This window comes from Tauraco erythrolophus, chromosome 3 (genome assembly GCF_009769465.1).
Source record: "Tauraco erythrolophus isolate bTauEry1 chromosome 3, bTauEry1.pri, whole genome shotgun sequence".
Taxonomy (NCBI): Eukaryota; Metazoa; Chordata; class Aves; order Musophagiformes; family Musophagidae; genus Tauraco; species Tauraco erythrolophus.
The window spans coordinates 6,111,243-6,130,402 of NC_141467.1; the positions used below are offsets into that span (position 1 = coordinate 6,111,243).

At 42.8% G+C, this 19,160-nt stretch overlaps 1 protein-coding gene across 1 annotated transcript; it reads left to right on the forward strand.

Moving 5' to 3' along the window:
* The first annotated feature begins 377 nt into the window (after positions 1-377).
* RIOK1 (RIO kinase 1) lies at positions 378-17,573 on the forward strand. The gene is made up of 17 exons (XM_086608436.1): positions 378-475; positions 1,635-1,827; positions 3,217-3,307; positions 4,326-4,395; positions 5,094-5,136; positions 5,841-5,933; positions 7,337-7,449; positions 7,576-7,656; positions 8,178-8,264; positions 8,784-8,921; positions 9,490-9,593; positions 11,262-11,368; positions 12,492-12,557; positions 14,266-14,385; positions 14,690-14,743; positions 15,801-15,947; positions 17,435-17,573. The coding sequence occupies exons 1-17, from the start codon at positions 405-407 to the stop codon at positions 17,543-17,545; spliced, it is 1,689 nt and encodes a 562-aa protein (XP_086464562.1). The 5' UTR covers positions 378-404; the 3' UTR covers positions 17,546-17,573.
* Positions 17,574-19,160: the final 1,587 nt, after the last annotated feature.

Sequence of the window (19,160 nt, forward strand, 5' to 3'; positions counted from 1 at the left end):
TGAAGGCTCTATTACGCCATTTAACGGAGATGTATCCCGGGTGAGTAATTCCTTGTTTATTTACTTGGCAGCGGTTGCTGCGAGTTCCCCCGAGGAAGGCTGCGGCTGCCGGATCCACCCTCAGGGCGCGTATCGCGGCGCCGCGGTCTGCCGCCGGGCCGGGGATCGCGATCCCGACTCTCGCGCCGTGCTCCCCGTCGCCGATTCCAGACCCGACGGCGACGTGACGTCAGGCGCTCGGAGCCAATCCCCGCGCCCGAACCTGAGAAGCGGGCGGGGGCGGGTCCCGGTCCCGCCCACCGGAGCTGCTGAACGGCCGCGCTCGAGGGTTTTGGTCCCTCTGCCGGCGCCGTAGGGAGCAGCGCGGTGCCCGCTGCCCCGCGTGCCGGTTCCCTCCCGCCGCCATGGATTACCGGGCGGTGGCGATGAGCCAGGCCGTGCCCGGGCAGTTTGACGATGCGGAGTGCTCCGACGGGTAGGAGGCGGCGAGCGGCCTGGGGTGGGCCGCTCGGGGGCCCGGGCCTGTCGTGAGGCGAGGCCTGGCGGGCCGGGGAGCGGGGCCGTTCCGAGCGGGTCCCTCCGCTGGAGCTGCCCGTGCGAGGGGATGGGGTGGGTCGGGTGCGGCTGTCCGCAGGCGCCACCGGCAGAAAAAGGCGACGAGCGAGGAAGGGGACGCCGCCCGGTAGCGGGGGCCGGCCGGGAAGCTGCGGGGGAGGGCGGGCGCACCGCCCGAGGTACGAGGTGCGTGAGGAAAGGCTGCGCGCGCGCGCTCGGCTCCCCTTTTCCAGTATTTTGATTTCTGCTTCGCCACCAAAACGGGCGGGCCCGCCCGCGGGCTCGGGGTGGCAGAGGCGGTTTCACCTCGGTGGTGTTTGGTTGTAGCTGGACACGCGGAACCACGTAAGGAACGGCGAGTTCCTGAGAGCAGGAAACCACTTTGGTTCGTTTTGGAATTGAAACGTTCCGTTGGCCTGAAAGCCTAGGGCTTGTCACGTTTGGTGAGAAGTGGATCAGGAGTAGTCTCGTGTTATGGGTTCAAGCCGCTTTCCAGTTTACCATTCACTTAATTAAACGTCGAGTGCTGGCAGAGAATCTGCTTTGGGACATGCTCATTCTGGCAGAAAAATGTGGCGTGCTACAGATGTTAAGACATCAGTAAGTCAAAAGGGTTTATTTCTCTCACAAATTCTTTTTTAGGTCTGATTTTTTTCATGTAGGTTGTGCTGGTGCCCTGAGTTAGCAGCAGGCTGGCTGCCTGCCTCTGGTGAGATTTTGTGCGACACCTTGTCAGGTGGAAATCTGCTGCGGCAGCGAGTGGTGTGGTTCATCTCTGGCCAAGGAGCCAGCTGGCCTGATCTGGTGTGCCCATCTAATTGGAGTCAGAGAGATCCAAAAGCGTGTAGCTGCAGAACAAGTTAGAAGGCAGCACTGATGTGGTGAAGAAAATAATTTAAATGTAGTCCATCCCTTAAAGGCAGTGATGGCCTCCTAAGCACTTGCTTAAAGACAGGTGAAGTGAGAAACATCTCATGGAGAGCTAACCTTATGAAATCATTTGTTGGGATAAACACATGGAATTTTTGATGCCTGTAACAATCACTTTTAATTATCTAAACATCTGTATTTGTTTGAAGTGAATTTACACAAGACACAGAAACAGCTGAAGAAGATGAAGTCACACAGAACTGCCAGTCACTCATGTGTGAAGAAGTTAACTCTGAGAAAGAAGATGCTGATGATGACAGCCATGATGAAGAGGAAGATGAAGACTGGGACTGGGATGATGAGGTGGGAAGACTCATGAAGCGCAATGGATGCAATCCACAGGTATGCTGAAGGCTATTTTGTGAGCATCAAGGGTGCCGAAGAGCAAATGGGGCCAACCTGAAGGCTTTGTTCTTTGGCAGTGTTATGTTGAAACTCAATGTAAGTGGAAGTTTTTCCTTGAGAGAATCCCCTTCCTTTGAGTATGTTCCTCTGCCGTGCTATGTGTGTATGTATCATAGAATCATCTGGTTGGAAGAGACCTTCCAGATCACCGAGTCCAACCATTCACCCTGTATTGTCAGGGTCCCTAAACCATCTTGCTCAACACCAAATCCACACGTTTTTTAAACACCTCCAGGGATGGGGACTCCACCACCTCCCTGGGCAGCCTGTTCCAATACTTCACAACCCTCTCTGTAAAAAAATTTTTCCTGATATCTAACCTAAATTTCCCCTGGCGTAACTTGAGGCCATTCCCTCTCGTCCTGTACACTGTAGCCAGAGCTCTGCTTCTTTTCTCAAACCCTATCGCTGGATTCTCTTTGTCACTGCAGTTTTCCTTCTGTTCCTTACCTTTCTTAACTTTTCTTACTATGCCCACCCCAATCTCTACTGAAGTTGCTTACTTTTTATTATTTGTCCTCTGTGTTTTTGAGCATCTTACCCATTTTTTCTATTTAAGAGCGTACCTGCTTGTCACACTCAGGGCAAAACGGGTTATATTTTGGACTAATAATGGAGGAGGCAAAAGAAAGCACAGGAGATGGAGGGAGGTGCTAGAAGTAGTTTAATGTAGAGCGTATGCTGTTGGCATAGAAACTCTGGTGTTGTGCAGCGTGAAAAGCACACGTGATGTGAGTGGAGGTTCAAAACCTTTTCCCATATTGCTAACAAGCTAACAGAGTAGTTGAGATAAATCAGAGTGGTGCTGATCATGGCATATCATGTCTGACTCACAGCACTTGTCCTGGGTGATTTGTTCTTGCCTTTAGTCAGAGGTTTATGCTGTCCGGAGTTGGTGAAACAGTGTTCAGATATTGTGTTTGGAGAAGACTACGTGTTAGAAGAGATAGCGTATTGGAAAGCTTTCTCTGTTCATCACCTTCTAATTTTTCCTCTCATCTTTCTCCTTGTTTCTCTCTGCTATTTCCCTTCCTTTTACAGATAGAAAAAGTGTTAAAATGAGAGACTTGCAGCATATTGCCCAGACTAAAAATAGAGCCCTGAATTGGGACACTTTTTGGAATTTTAACAGATGTGTCACTTGTATTTTCTTTTCTTGAATTAAATAAAATCTGATGTTCATCCATATCCATTTTCTCATCCCATCTGGTTTTATTTGTGTAGCTCTAGGCATAGGCATTTGAGGTGGCTTTTCTGATGATATTGTCTGTATTTCAAAGGGCTGTTTAGAGAAGACAACTTATATTAACAAATGCTTTGTTTCAGGCAAACAGACAGACCCCTAGTTGCTGTTCAGCAAAAATGTCTACCCCTACAGACAAGGCTTTAAGGAAATTTGAGCATAAAATTAATTTAGGTGAGTATAATTGCATTGTCTTCTTTTATGAAAACAGATACCATTCTGTGACATTCTTAGACTAATTCAACTTACTTTAGCCAGAACTCACCGAAATGGCAGTTAACCATTGCCAGACGGATTAAAAAATGGCTTTTGTGTACTTGAAGTTGCCTTTAGTCTCCCTTAACCAGCTGTTATACCCCTTTCTCTCCCCCTTCTGCATCACAGGGCTGATTTGGTGTTTTGTTTTGGTGTTTGTTTTATCTTCCCCTTGACTTCCCCAGGCCACATAAAGTTAAAGTATTTCTTCCCTAGCTTCTCAGTAGGAGCAAACTGTTTGGCTGGAGGGAGGGTATCAGCTCTCTGTTGTGATGATGTTGGTCATTCTCAAAGCTGCTACCACAGCTAAATTTTTCTAGACTATTACAGTCCTCTGTAGTATTAGGGTGGTACGTCATGCAACAGTTATCTCCCAGAGGCAGAGTTTCTGTGATGAGCAAAGAGGCTGCTATCCCAGCCGGTGTAGTTTGATGTTTACCCCAGGATGGAAATGGCTGCTCAGGTTCTAAAATGAAATTTCAAGAGTGGTGCTGGTATGTGTAGCCAAATACAGCAGCTTTTATACATTTAGCAATTACTCAAACACCATTTTAAATACATCATGTGGAGAGAATCCTGGAGGCAGTTACTGACTTTGTTCAGAAAAATGGCATTCAATTGTGGTAAGAGAAGGGCGGACAAATTTGGTGGTGAGGTGTTATCCAAAAGGCATTACTTGTGGATGGCATTACACCACAAAGTCTGTGGGACCGTCTTACTCATCTATGTTGTTACCTTATAGTCCTAATTTGAAATGTAGACAGAGTGGAGAGCTGGATTAACTCTGGAATATAGCTAAGCTTCTGTGCTTGTTCCAGAGAACTCCACCTGTGTTTTAACGTTGTATTGTGGCGTATCGCCTGGCAGCAGAATTGCAGGAGCAATTCTGAACATAGCAAACTTTTTTTTTTTCATTTCTTCTTACATGTTTTTTCAGATAAGCTGAATTTTGATGACTCTGTTATAAACAGAGTCACAGAAAAGTCTAGACAGAAGGAAGCAGACATGTGAGTATTACTTGTGGTTCCATTTTCATTTAAATAATTTGAACCCAGAACAGTAGTTCTTATTTCCTAGTGTGACCCTGAGTTTTGAATACATTTATTAAGAAAAACAACATTTCTAAGTAGCCTGCATGCAGTTTGCCTTTTGGTCTTAAACTTTTTGGTTTCCCAATCCTAAGCCATTCTAAAGTTTCGATTGTTCTGTCACTGCTGCTGGTAGCACATCTCATTGTATTGGTGTAGTAAGACAGAAATGATGGGTGTCACTCCTAGAAAAGACTATTTTATCTCTGATGGTCTTTTTTCTAAACAGAGGTCCTTAAGCAGTTGGGCTAAAAAGGTTTTGGAAGCCTTTTGAAGGTTCCTTCTGATGATTTGGTGAGGGAAAGGTACTTATTTTAAGCCTACAGCTTGTAGCCCAAAGTTGTTAAGACAGATACCATTTTCTCCTGAATGACCATAATTCAGCTGAGGCAAGAAGATATCTATAAAAGTGAAGGCATTGATGTTTCTGGGTTTCTTTTTTTCTTACACTTTCCCCCTCACCTCCACCTGCATGAGAAGCCTTTGCTTTTGTGTGAACTGGAAGCCTTGCTTCTTGAGGCTGTCATCTTATCTTTGATGCAGAATGTCATGTTTTACTCTGCCAAAGTACCGAGTCCATGTGTGAGGCTGTGTCATTGTACCTTCACTTCTGCTAGGTACCGAGTCAAAGACAAGTCAGACAGAGCAACAGTAGAACAGGTAAGTCCTTAATTCATCAAATTTCCCTTTGACAGGAACAAATAATGTGGAATATTGGAATCAATGATAAAACTGATACTGTAGGAACAGAGTTTTGCCTCGGAATTCTGTTTCCCTTGTTATCCTCAAGGGACCTGTTGTTTATGTTTCTTTCTTGTATGAAGGTTCTACTTGCTTCCATAAACATTTTGGAGCTCATTTTTGTGCTTAGCGTTGTGATTTGATCATTTATGCAATGCAGAATTTCATCTTAAGCTTTTATTAAATTCCAAATAACAATAAAAAAATGCTAGGTTTGCTTTTTTCTTTTTTTCTTCTTTAGCAAGACTGAACTATTACTGGCCCAAGGCTGCATAGCTGCTCTATTTCAGTTATGATAGCTGTATCTCAAGAGAAACCTTATTTTAACACATTTAATGCAACTGTGGATAGGGAATAATTCTCTTATGTCTCTTCTAGAGCTAGCTGAAGGATGTAGGCTTAGCTTAAACAGAAAAGAAGTAATCATGTTGAAAGAAAAAGTAAAGTATTGCTCCAGCATCATGGCAAAATTCTGAGTGCTGTTTGGGTTGTCGTTTGATCCTTAAGACTAGTCTGATGCCCTGGCTCCTTTATTTAATATGGCACTAAGACTGGACTGTACTATTAGGTGTTGTCCTCTTCAAAGACAGCAATTGTGCTGACTTTTCTGCATTAAATTTGAGGTGTTGGATCCAAGGACCCGAATGATCCTGTTCAAGATGCTAACTAGAGGTGTCATAGTGGAAATCAATGGTTGCGTCAGCACAGGGAAAGAAGTAAGTTTTTTTTTACAAATGGCATAATAGTCTTTTTCTCAGCAGACTAAGTGGAAGTTTGTGGTGCTCAGATGTGTTGAAATACTTGGGTTTAGCACTGCTCTTGTTTTTGTATCTTGACTGGTAGGAAGTTTATCTTAATGTAAAATGCAGTTTATTTTCAAGGAAACAAGTTTCCCCAAGCATGAAAGAATTTGTCAGAATACTTAAATGTTATCTTAAATTTGTGGATCGTCTTAATTGTATGTTACAGCTGAAATTGTTGGAAAGGATATGTGCACATGCAATATTAAACAGTGCCTGAAAAACCATACAAACCCAGGTAGTTCTTTCCTCACATGAGACTCTTGCATGCAGATCAGACCAGGTCCACATGTCAGCAGACATGGGAGAATCTAAATGGTGCAACAAAATTCTGTTTAAAATACTGCTAAACCTTCATTGCTTTTACAAAACTAGGATGTTTGTGTGCTGTTATTATCAAGTAATATTGCAGGTAGTTAAAACCAGACCACAAATTTCCAAGTAAATTAATAAATCAGTTTTAGAATGCCTAGTCCCTAGGCTGATCTGGTTTTCATAGAATGGTTTGAGTTGGAAGGGACCTCAAAGATCATCTAGTTCCAACCCCCTGCCATGGGCAGGGACACCCTCCACTACACCAGGTTGCTCAAAGCCTCATCCAACCTGGCCTTGAACACTTCCAGGAATGGGGCAACCACAACTTCTCTGGGCAACCTGTTCCAGTGCCTCATCACCTTCATTGTAAAAAATTTCTTCCTTACACCTAGTCTAAATCTGCCCTCTTTCAGTTTGAAGCCATTGCCCCTTGTCCTATCACTACACACCCTTGTCAAAAGTCCCTCTCCAGGTTTCCTGTAGGCCCCCTTTAGGTACTAGAAGGCTGCGATAATATCTCCCTGGAGCCTTCTCTTCTCCAGGCTGAGCAACTCCAACTCTCTCAGCCTGCCTTTGTAGGAGAAATGCTCCAGCCTTTGGATCATTTTCCAAGTCCTTCAATGTTGATTAAAGGCATACTTCCACCTTATGTAGAGATGTGAACGTGAGATTTTAGGGCCTAAATAGTGCACAGGCTCAAATTAACCTTCACACAAGGGCTTCTTTCAGTCTCCAAAATGTGGATGAGGGGGGGTTTTCTTGAGCATTGTTGTTTTTGTGCTATATGCATTCTCATACCCTACCCAGTCTTGTGCACTTCCTGTAAGCTGCCTCTAGTAGAAAGAGAGATTGCCCTCGTGTGTCATCTCACTCAGCTGGATGCCACGTAGAGGCTGGGATGAGATCAGATCTTTTCCAGGTGTCAGAAAGAGAAGAAGAGGGAAGGTTATGTTGGTTTAAAGAGTTTTTCTTTAGTGTTCTTTCTTCCCTTTATAATCTGATAGGCTAATGTATATCATGCCAGTACTGCGAATGGAGAGAACAGAGCAGTAAAGATTTACAAAACCTCTATTCTGATGTTTAAAGATCGCGATAAGTATGTGAGTGGTGAATTCAGGTGAGTGTGACTTCTGCCTGGTTTTACTGGGGAAGAGGGGTTGTTTGAAAGGTGGTAAAATCACTAGTGCCAATACTGCATTGATTGGCTAAGAGTCCCTGTTGTCTTATATTTCCTTATTTAAAGATTTCGTCATGGATATTGCAAAGGGAACCCAAGAAAAATGGTGAAGACATGGGCTGAAAAAGAAATGAGAAATTTAATAAGGTGATTCTTCCTGTTTTTATTTCAGCGTTCAGAGGTAACTGAAACTTGTAAGTCCTATCACTACCTTTTAGGGTCTCTGGAGTATTCAGGAAAGTGTTGTAAGCTTTCCTGTGGGAGAGAAAAGAAAGAGGAGGGAGGAATAAAGGTATTCTTTTGTCTTGCTGCTCATGGTCTAAGCTCTTCAATGTCTGAACATGTCTGACATGGCTGAAGAGTGAGGAAAAGCTGGAAGTAGCTGCTGCTGAGTAACTGCACACTGTGTGATATGGGTTAATCTGGGATTAGCCTGAACTGTGTAGACTCTTTGTCCAACGCAGGAATGCTTAGAGAAGGGTTTGAGGCAGAACAGTTGTGGCTTTTTGTGTTCATTTCCTAGTTGTTCTTCACAAGTGAGAGTTTCCTGAGTAGCGGAGCTCTTGTTGTGTATTATGTTTAACGCAACAGTGCTTCTATAGGCGTTAGTGCAATGCAAATAATAGAGTTTGGTTTTATTTTTTTGTGGCTTTGCTCCTGTGTTACAGGTTGAATACAGCCCAGATACCTTGTCCGGAGCCAATTATGCTAAGAAGTCATGTGCTTGTCATGGGCTTTATTGGTAAAGGTGATAGGTAAGTATCCTTAGAAAAAAATATTTTTTTTTATGATTAGTAGCTTTCAAAAAAGATTTATTAAAAACAAACCAACCCTCTGAATTTACCTACTATTACTTTAGGCCTGTAAAGTTAATATGTTGCTTTTACATGTGCACGTGACCTGTAGAGTACCCAGACATTTGCAAGCTCGAAGCCTCAGTTGTGTGCAAAATGAATTCATAAAGTGGATTAACCAGAGATAAGGCTGGAAAGGCTTGCTCATCATACATGAAGACAGCTCATCATTTTGTACTGCAAATGTTAGTGTAGCATGGTCCAAATTAGCTCACATTGGAAACAGGGCTCTGGTGTCTTTGGCAAGCATATACCAAGCATTGCTGCCCTTCGTGCTGTCTCCGTGCACTTAGCTGCTCATGCTGACTTGTATGATGCACTTAGTGAGTGGAAAGATCAGGTACAGCAATTAAAGCATTTGCAGCTGGTATGAAGCAGGAAAAAGTATTCACTTTCTGTTATTCGTGTTGTAATTTCAAGGCCTGCTCCTCTGCTGAAGAACGCCCAGTTATCTGACTCCAAAGTCCGAGAGCTGTACCTGCAAATCATCCAGTACATGAGAAGAATGTACCAAGATGCCAGACTTGTTCACGCAGATCTCAGCGAATTTAATATGCTGTACGTTTTCAAACTCTGGTGTGAATTGTGACATCTCATATACATGTGTTGGCAACCTCTATGGGAGAGTACTAATCTACCTTTAAGGGAGGGTGGAGTCCTTTTTGTGACTTGGTTTTGTAACTTCATGTAATTAATTATGTAGCTTTCAACCCAGATCTGAGCTTTCTCTGTTTAAAAAATAACAACACACAAAACCCCCGGAAAAATCCACAATAAAATCCACAAGCAAACAAAAAAACCCTCAACCAGACAAAAAACTAGGAGAATATCTTTTTTTTTGTATTTTTTTTTTCTTTTTCTGCCTCCACACATCACACTGCTTATTGTGTTCACGAGAAGACTATTTCTTTGAAGTTTAATAATACAGCTTCCATAGAGGAGGGAAAAGATTGACCCAATAAAAACCACTCTGGCCCTAATATGTGAAGTGTATGCTACAGAAATATCTTAAGATATTTCTGGTTTGCTGGTTTTTAAGTGTGAAGCACACTTCGTTCCCTGCTCCTCAGTAGCCTCCCATATAGCAGTGGTGGAGTCAGGGCAGCTCTGTGTGTCTGTTTTGCAGGTACCACGGCGGGGACGTGTACATCATCGATGTCTCTCAGGCCGTGGAGCATGACCACCCGCACGCACTGGAGTTCCTGCGCAAGGACTGTGCCAACGTTAATGGTGAGTGGGCTGCACTTCCGCTCTTGTTCTGGTAGCTGGTTTATTTAGGGAGGTGAACTGTGTTCACCCGTCTTCTTTCAGGTATAACTGACTAGAGAAGCTGTCAAACTTCCGTTAAAATACTCTCCTAGGTTCTTATGGCTTCCTGAGGGAGCAGTGTGCTGTGCCGAGCTCAGAAGAGCGTGGCCTGTTTTGCTAGAAATCATTTGGCTGAAATGGGTCTCAGATGTACAACAGATCCGAGATCAGGCCCAGACTGATGCGAGATCAGTCTCAGTCTGCAGCAGCGCCCACCTCAGTCCCACCTCCCTCACTAAAGGACAGCGTAGACATACTAATGTGTTTCCTTCTGTGAGTGGAATCCACATCTGGAATTCCTCAGCTGGCAAGAAATTACCCTGTGTTATGAAGTTCCCTGCACGCACTTGTCCAGATCTGCTGAGAGGATTGAGGCATAGAGTAATTTGTTGGAGATGTTATCGCTTGTCATAGTGTTTTGATAAACAAGGTACCTTTATGGTATTTTTCTCTTGAAAGTTTGGTCTTTGTGTGTGATTATGCATGTTGTGTAACAGATACACGCCTCCTGGTAGGGCGTGTTTCTCCCTGAGGACAAGAAATCTGTCACTGCAGGCTGCTTTTGTCCCCACTGTGTTTTCAGATTGAATTTTTACTAATTTTATAGACACTTTTGAAAATCTGTGGGAAAAGAACTATGTGCGTTTTGATGCTCTGTGTTTGTTGATACCCAGCATGCTAGTTTTAACTTATTCCTTTTCCATTTATGGATTTCTAATAACTCTCTTCCAGCTCAGATACTTGAGCCTTTCCTCTTTTATCATGTCTTTTGGCTTGCTCTCCCTAGATATTCAAGTGCCTCAGTGAACAGCAGTGGTTTGGACATGTTTGTTTGTTTTGTCTCTGCAACTTTCTCCGTTTAGTTCTCCTACAGAGACTCTGAGACACACCTTGGTTTATGCTCTGCCCTAGCTGTGATGATTGCAAAGACATGTGGTTCCATGGGCAGAGAGCTGCCTCCAAACTAAGTTTTTTGTTGTTCTTTCAATGATTAAATTCTTACGGTGAGAGATCTTCGGAGAACTTTAGTAGCAGTCCTCAGTGTCTTTCACTGCTGTTTTTCAGTATGGAAGTGCAGCTTCCAAATTTGGTTATACTTGACTCAAGAAACCAATTCCGAGTGTAATATTGAGGAAGATTCTAATACATTAACGTGTCTTCCCTTTTAGGTGGATCATAATTAGGCTGTTTGGTGTTTCAGTGGATACTTATGTTTCTCTTTGGTAAAAGCTTGAGGTCTCCATTTCTTATTCTTTGAAATACATTTTTCCTCTTAGTCGTTGCAAATACTACACCTGTCTTAAATTGTTTACTTCTTAGCCTCTACTCCATAAAGTCTGTCTGTTGCCGAAACTGATTTGGCTTTTATATTTATCCAGTTAAATCCTTTCAGTGTTTGTTGCATCTGGAGGATGAACAGTTTTATTTCAGGTGACCAGGAGTCAGTTGGTAACTAAGCCCAGTATGTGCTGCTGAGACTCCCGTGTCATCAGGGCGATCAGCTTGCTGAAACTGTCACTTTAACATCACAGCTGCAAATGTTATGTGTAATTACTTACGGTTTTTGTCTCCGCCCTTGTTTCCTGGTAGACTTTTTCCAGAAGCACAATGTTGCAGTGATGACTGTGAGGGAGCTGTTTGAGTTTATTACTGATCCTTCTATCACAAGTGAGAACATTGATGACTATCTGTCTAAGGTAAGAAGGATGTCATGGCTCTGTTGCTTGTGTAGGAAGACTTGAACAATAAAAGCAGATCCAGTTCAAGCTCCTTTGTCTCATTTTCTCTACATCCTGCTATTGAAGGAAGTTGGTACATGACGTTATGTTATGCTACTGCTTCAAAAATGCATACAAGTCTCTTCCATTTATACTGTTAAAGGATGACAACGCTTTCATTCTGTGTTTTCTCAAAAAGTCTAATCACAAAAACTCAAATATTTCAGGTGCTATTAACAACAGGATGCTTTAAATTAGTGCTTTCTTTTTGTCAAGGAGAAGCTCTGCAGAAATATAACCATGCTTATATAGAGCAGGGTTAAGAATGCAGATTTGAGCAGGGTGGGCTGAGGGAGGAAGGGAATAACTCAGGGCACCGTTACTCCAGGGTGCATGGTCTTACTCGCCAAATATAGGGGCTGGCAGAACACATTGATTCTAGCAGGATTTAAACTTACTCAGTGGTGCTAACAACACCTGTGTATTTCATCTCTACCTGCCAGTCCTCTGCTCCTAGTTAGATGTTTCTTTAAAAAGGGAGAAGGGGAAAAAAAGCTAATGCAAGAGAAATGAGAGCCACACATGCCATGCCCAGAGTGGAGATTTGATGCGTCATTCCTGGTCAAGACCATGTGAGTGTGGTCCAAATACCAGTACGGCACGAGGATTTCCAGATGTTGTGTACTTTGTCATACTGGAGGCTGAATGAGACAGAGCTGTGCTATGTGGTTCCCCTTACTTGTGCTCCTCTGGTTTGCTCAATGTGTGCAAGAAGAGCCAAATTCCAGGACTGGACACTGCTCACTGTGTTCTCCTTGTGCTGTTCTGTCCTGTAGTCATGCTGGGCTGGCCATAATTTGGTCTGGGATGAGCAACAAGCATGTTTTCCTTCTATTAATACAGCAGATCTGCAGTTCTGAGTGTGCTTGGCAGAAACGTTGGTTGCCATTAGGTGTCACTCAAGGCATTGCCGTAGGGAAAGATGGAGTATTTTGTGAGTGATGGTGTGGCTACAGGCAGAAACACAGATGGGAACGGTTAGTTGGATTAAGTGATGCGATTCTACAGAGTGATAACTTTGTATCATTTTACTTCTCTTTAGGCAATGGAAATAGCATCGAAAAGAACAGAGGAGGAAAGATCCAGTCAAGATAAAGTGGATGAGGAAGTAAGTGAGGATTTTTCTTCCTGCTATGAAATCAATGTTAACCTCACCTCTACTAAACAATGAAAAACATTCTGTTTTATTTGGCAAAGTGTACAGTTGATAAACAAAACGTTGTTTGTGGTACTGAGATATCTTGAACTAGTTGGGATGTGAAGTACTAAGGGATGCCAAGTGTAAAAGCTGACAGTGATAAAGTGTTAGAAGGCAAATACTCCTTCCTAAACCAGTATGTTTGCTTGTAGCTAGGTCCCTTGATGTATCTTCCAGTTCAGGTTCAGCTGGAAAAAAAAAAAATGAGTGGAGAGATGTGATTATGCCAGTATTTTTGGACCAGTGATACAGAAGCAGGATATCTGGACAGGTAATTTGGTCAGTGCACATATCTAGGTCCAGTCTCAGTCTAATTCTGTTCTTCCCTGTGCTGTTTCTTTCCCTCACTTTTACATTAAGTGAAGCCATTTCAAGTCCATTACAGAAAACTGCTAATGTTCTGGAAAGACCTGATGTCAAGATAAATGATTTCTGTCGTCGTATCTGCCTGTTCCAGAAGAATTTAAAGAAACCCCAAACAACCAACACCAAAAAAACAACTCTGTGTTGGGCAGAACTTGTATCAGTGAGAACCTATTTGTACTGGTTCACATGGTGTTAATCATTGGAGTCAATACTACTTGATTTGTCAAAGACTTCTTTTTCTTTTGGAGCTCTGCAGGCTTTACTAACTGCTCTGGCTCAAGCTTGGCCAAGGAAAAGAGTTTTTTGTTTGTTTGTTTCCTAAGATATCCTCGGCATACAGCTCTGAACTGCAGGGTCAGATGCTAGTGTTTTGTTGCAAGGCCATCTTTTGCAAACCCATTATTCCTTTGCTTATATAAAGGTACTGACCTGTAAGAGAGATGGTTTAGTAGCACCTAAGTTCAGTTTATTTCTCTTAGACTTCTTGTGTGACCATGACTGGTTTGTGTCACTTCCTTCACAACAGAGTCGAGCTGATTAAGGGCAAGCTGTGTGGAGGTGGGCGCCTCTGCTCTTTGCACAGCATGTAGTCTAGTGGTTATGATTGTGAAGTGTGCTGAATTTGTACTGTGATTGAACTGGTACCACCAAAAAGAGAAGCAAAACACTTCTGTCTGATCTGGTAGTGACTTAATTTGATGGAGGACTGTTTCAAAGAGACTGCAGGATGAGTTTTAAGTATGTCGTTGATACTGATGTTAGGTTTTGCTGCACTATGCTGCTGCAGGAACCTTTGAGCTGGACTGTAGGTTGAAGCAGGTATTACTACGTAAAGAGATGAAGTTCTAACTGCATTTTAATGTGGTGGTTGCCTCCTGAAGGCATTGTAAACATCACAATAAAAATATTAGAGAAAATCCTTTGAATATAAAGCCTTAGGACTCAAATAAGTTAAGAGGAAGCTGGATGGACTGGAGGGGTTTGTAAGTGGCCTGGTGGCAGTGATGCAAAGAGAGGAGCCGTATTAGTTGTGATCTGTCAATAATGTGTAGGTTGCATGTTAAGTCTGCTCCTGGAAAAAAAAAAAAAGTGCTGCAATTCAAATGGTACTGGGTGATTGCTATGTTCATTTTTAGTTTCTCTGAGCCATGAAATCCTTCATGATTTTTCTTTTATGGATACATAATTAGGAAGGAAGAACGCCATGAAACTATGTGTAAATGAGTAAGTCTGTTTCCTTTCACTCTACTAGGTGTTTAAGAAGGCTTACATACCTCGAACTTTGACTGAAGTCAAAAACTACGAGAGAGATGTGGATATAATGATGAAATTGAAAGAAGAGGATATGGCATTGAATATTCAGCAAGATAACGTGAGTAGACACACTGAGGCACTACAAAAAAGAGAGAGGGATTATGAATTCTACTTAGTTAGAAACTGGTAGCAACAAACAAAACCAGAAGCCTTGTTACCAAGGTGTGGAGTACTGAATCTAGTATCATACTTCAAAATCATCTGGTTAGTACTGATGCTAACGTTGTGGGCTTTTTTCCTGGTTGGGTGTTTCATGTTTTGGGGTTTGTTTTTTTTTTTTTTGATAATGATTTTCTCTGAGCACAAAGATTGAAGATTCATATTTTGATAACATAATTTTCTCTCTCTCTCTCTGGTTGTAGATTCTCTACCAGACTGTGACAGGACTGAAGAAGGATTTGTCTGGTGTTCAGAAGGTGAGAGGGTCTTTTTGAAATCCTTCGTTTTAGCAGTTTTTGGAAGAGCACTTACATGGAGTGCACAGAATGCACAGCTGACCCCATGAGAGGAGCCTCCTGTCTGCAGAGTGACTATTTATGTCCGGCATGGATCTGACGTGACAGCATGTCTGCACACCACGTGAATTGCTTCCCTACACTGTGGCTGATCCTGGCTTCCTTGAGAATGAAACGATAATCCTTGCTATGGCCATGACCTCTAAAGTTAAGGTGAAGAGGAGTGAGGATGTTTTCCAATTATGGAAAATATAGTTGATTTAAATTGTAGCATTACTACAAGTTTTGATGTGTTCAGGGTAGCTCTGCTGTAGGTATTGTGTCAAGAACAACCCTGCAGCATAAGGCATAAGATACTATGACTGACATATTTGAAGTACTTGACAGTGACACTTCTGTAAAGATATGTTGGATAAGAAGTTCAGTACAAATCAGTCTGTAGCAATATGATGGAAGCAGTGGATTCTCCTCCTTCCTTTCTAAATGTTGTCTCGCAGTAGTGTAGACTCTGTTTTAAAATGGAAATATAAATATGGATGGATTAGGCTGTGGCATAGTCTCCAGGCTTGTTTAAGAATAAGTGAGTTTTCCAGTGTGGATATTTGTGTTTGCAATGAAGCCTACATCCAGTGCCTCCAAGGTAGATTTGGGTATGATCCAAGTATAATTAAAAATCGACTTCCACATATGTTAATGAATCGCTATTTAACTTATGGAAATGAGTTTGGGAGTGCCAGTAGAGCTGTGCTGTAAGTCCTGACCTAAAAGATTCTGTGTTGTGCATTCTAGATTCCTTGTTCTTAGTTTGGATTAACCTGCTTTTCATTCTTTTTCTTGAGACTTGGTGATGGCTGTAGTAAAGGAGATGGCACAAACTCGCTCAAGGGTTTCTTCACAGCAGATTTTGGTTTTTTTTTTATATATATATACACACATATATGTGTGTTTGTATATGTGTGTGTACGTTGTCGTTAGGCTGCTTCAATTTGATATCATTCTCTCTTCATGTGTCTTGCAGATTCCTGCACTTCTTGAAAAGAAGTCAGACGAGTCAGAAACAGATTATGATGATGATGATGATGGTGACTCAGAGGACTCTGATTCGGGCTGTAAAGAGTCTGTACATCCCAAAGATAAACCTGCTGAAGTTAGCATGGACAAAAAGGTCAGCTGGCCAGGAATTGTTTTTCCTACATCTGCCTATGTGACAGGAAAAAATCCAAACTTGCTGCTTCTTGTCTGAAACAGGCTATGGACTTTTCCTTTTGTGGGGAATGAGAGCAGAGAAAGTGAATTTCATTATGGGTACTTTAGATGCTTTTATGTAGAGGAACATGTAACATAGCTCTCTGTAGCCTAGACAAAGCTAGAAGAGAGATCTCTGCAGGGAATTCTAAGGCTACACAAAGCAGAATTTAGCAAGGCCAGAGTGGCTCTTCAGTGCCTGTGGCTACTCTTCCGGGCTTTGGTGTTCAGGGTTGTGGTCATGGTTCCCTATTAATCCCCTTTTGCCAAGGGAACCAAGACCACTTGATCTATGTGACTGAAGGCTTGGTGACAATGTTTGTACCGTGGTGGCTTTTGCAGTAACATTAGTGCAGACTGGCTAGCTTTGCTGTGGGCAAGAGATTTAGTGCAGTCATGCAAAGAGATTATGGTTTGGGGAGGTTTTTTTAAGGTTTCATTTTCCAAACTGCCAAACAAATATACTCTGTTTTGGTGAGGCATTTCTGCAGAGTATCACCCATGGCTGAGAGCCTTTTGGCAGCCCTTTAGGTGCTGTGCAAAAGAAGGATGAAGCCTGCTGGGCTTCAGGGGTTCAAGATTTGGGGTTTTTCTTGTTAGATTTTTCTTCCTAGAAAAGGTTAGATAATGTATTCCATATCCATCAAATAAAAATGCAGCGCTGTACTAGACACTTTCCACCAATCTAGAGCTGCTGCCTCTCAGATGTGAAGCAGGGAAGCCTTGGTCACTTTTCATCCTTATGGATATGTTTTCATTTGGACTTCTTTTTGAGTAAGATGAGGTTTTTGGTAACCTGTGTGTTCAGCTGTAGGTTAAACAACTGATAAACAGCAATTACTGCAACCCCCCATCCCATTATGTTGACTTTGCGTTTTCCAGTTGAGTGTGGTCTCTTCACTGTGGCACAGATTGCAGTGTATTGCAGTAGCATAGCACCCTTTCTTGCCAATCCTGATGATGACCAGCTTGCTCTAAGTTGCCAGCAGTCACTGGATCGATCAGTATTTTTCCATGACATAGAAACACATACTATAATATCCCTGTAGGGAGCAGAAAACCTAGATCAGGCATCCTGTTGTAACCCTACGTGTAAATAGCATGAGTTAAGAGTGCCTCCTGTTCTCTTTTTTCAAAGGTTGCACGAAACTCAGGTTTTAACTAGTTTGACTTTTGCTTTGTTATTACCAATGTGCAGCTCTTAGCTCCGCCCCCAACCTGTACTTCCTTTGTCCTTTCCCCTCACCATTCCTTTGATTTTTTAATTTTTTTTTATTTATTTCTTCCTCTTGATAAAAATGAGGTTATGTGGTGTGTTAATTAACTTGTTAATGTAACAATTGATTGACCTGCTCAAAATCTCTCATTCCTTCTGGCTTTAAATGAATGGTGTTTGGTTCTTTATAGGAAAGGAAAAAGATGGTTAAAGAAGCCCAAAGAGAGAAAAGAAAAAACAAAATCCCAAAGCATGTGAAGAAGCGGAAGGAAAAGACTGCAAAAATGAAGAAAGGCAAATAAAATCAGCTTTGGCTTGGGGAAAGGGATGGTTTTTATTTAGTTACCATCTTTTTTTTTTTTTAAAATTAAAATCCTGTATTTATATACTTTATTAACTGTGAGGGTGGTTTTGTTAATAACGTGGTGTAATTGTTCGAATAGAGTATATGCCAAATGGAAAGAATGAATTTGATGGTTATGCATGCTAAAAATCCTTTACCTGTGCATGTTTAACCTGTTGTTAAACTCGCATGGATTTGTTCCTGGGGTCTTAGTCCCTTGCCTCACTCTGCATACAAGCTAGCTCGGTTTTTGTTCTAGAGCAGTGATTTGGTTCAGACAGATTCTTGGAGGAGGGGGAATGTGATTCCAAGGCCCATGCCTTCGTCGCAGCATGGAAGCACGTTGAGCTAGCTGTCCTCCTCAGGCTGTCACGGTCACCCATGGATAACCTTGCAAGCATTGTGCCTCTGCTGCCTCCCTGTGCTTGCATCACCTTTGATGTTTTCTTACTGAAAGCTGAGTTTTGTGATTTGGGAGGCAGCTGTCCTCATTGCCCAGTGCCCTTCTGAAGCAATCAGGCAGGTGTACCCAAACAGACCAAAGCATGACTTTTTATTTTTTCTTGGATCCCAAAGTAGAGCACTATTGCTCTTAAGACTATTACAAACCAGCTATTTTGTAAGCTGGTCAAATGAGCATTTGCTGTCACGTGTGTTCCAGTTCAAGGCTGTGTGAAGGCTTGTGGCAGGACCTCTCGGTGTTACAGCTCAGCATTACCAGTCCGTGTTGCACTGAGGTGTCCCAGCTCTTTATTAGGGAGAAGCTGGCAGAGCTCTGCTCGCAAGTGACCCACTTGGGCTGGGCAAAGGCGCTATACTGAAGACAGTCCACCTTCTCTCTGGGCAGCTACTTTGACCGCTGAGGCTGACAAGTCTTGGGAGAGGTGTCCTCCTCATGCTGTAGCACATTAGCAACTGCCTGCAGTTTCAGAACTCCCTGTGTCAGCACAGAGAAAGGTTCTGGCTCCAGTAAATGTCTTGATATGTTCTCCCATGTTAGGGGTGGAGTTGATCCCCTGAGGATTTATGCTTACAGGACATACATCCTCTGATGACAGAGGACAGCTTTTATCCATCAGTGGATATCCAACAATGATAGGTTGGGCAGGGGCAGGGTGAACCTTCCTTCCCTCTGCTCCTCACCTATCACACACAAAAGAGCGATGATATTGGCCAATTGCACATGTGGTTGCACTCCCCAGTTTGACCTTCGTAACCTCTTTGGTGCCTTTGACTAGAAATCCAGTAAGAGAGGAACTGGTCAATGCTTCCAGATCTCTCTCTGTGCTCCCTTTCTCCCTATCCATACAGGGATTGACAGCACTCTCATGTGCGGTATACATGTAAGTGTAGACAGGCTGAAGCATGTTGGGAAGCAAGACTGTTATTTCCTCAGCAAGTGGGGGTGTTTGTTTTGGAGACCAAAATGAAATATCTGCATTTTGGAAAAGGGCATTACATGAGGTGCAAGAAAGGGAACAGCCTCTAACTTGGTAGTGAAGGGAGGAGGAGGTGCAAGACCTACATCCGGAGGTGAGGGAGTACTGTTGATGGCCGTTTGTCTTAACGCCAAG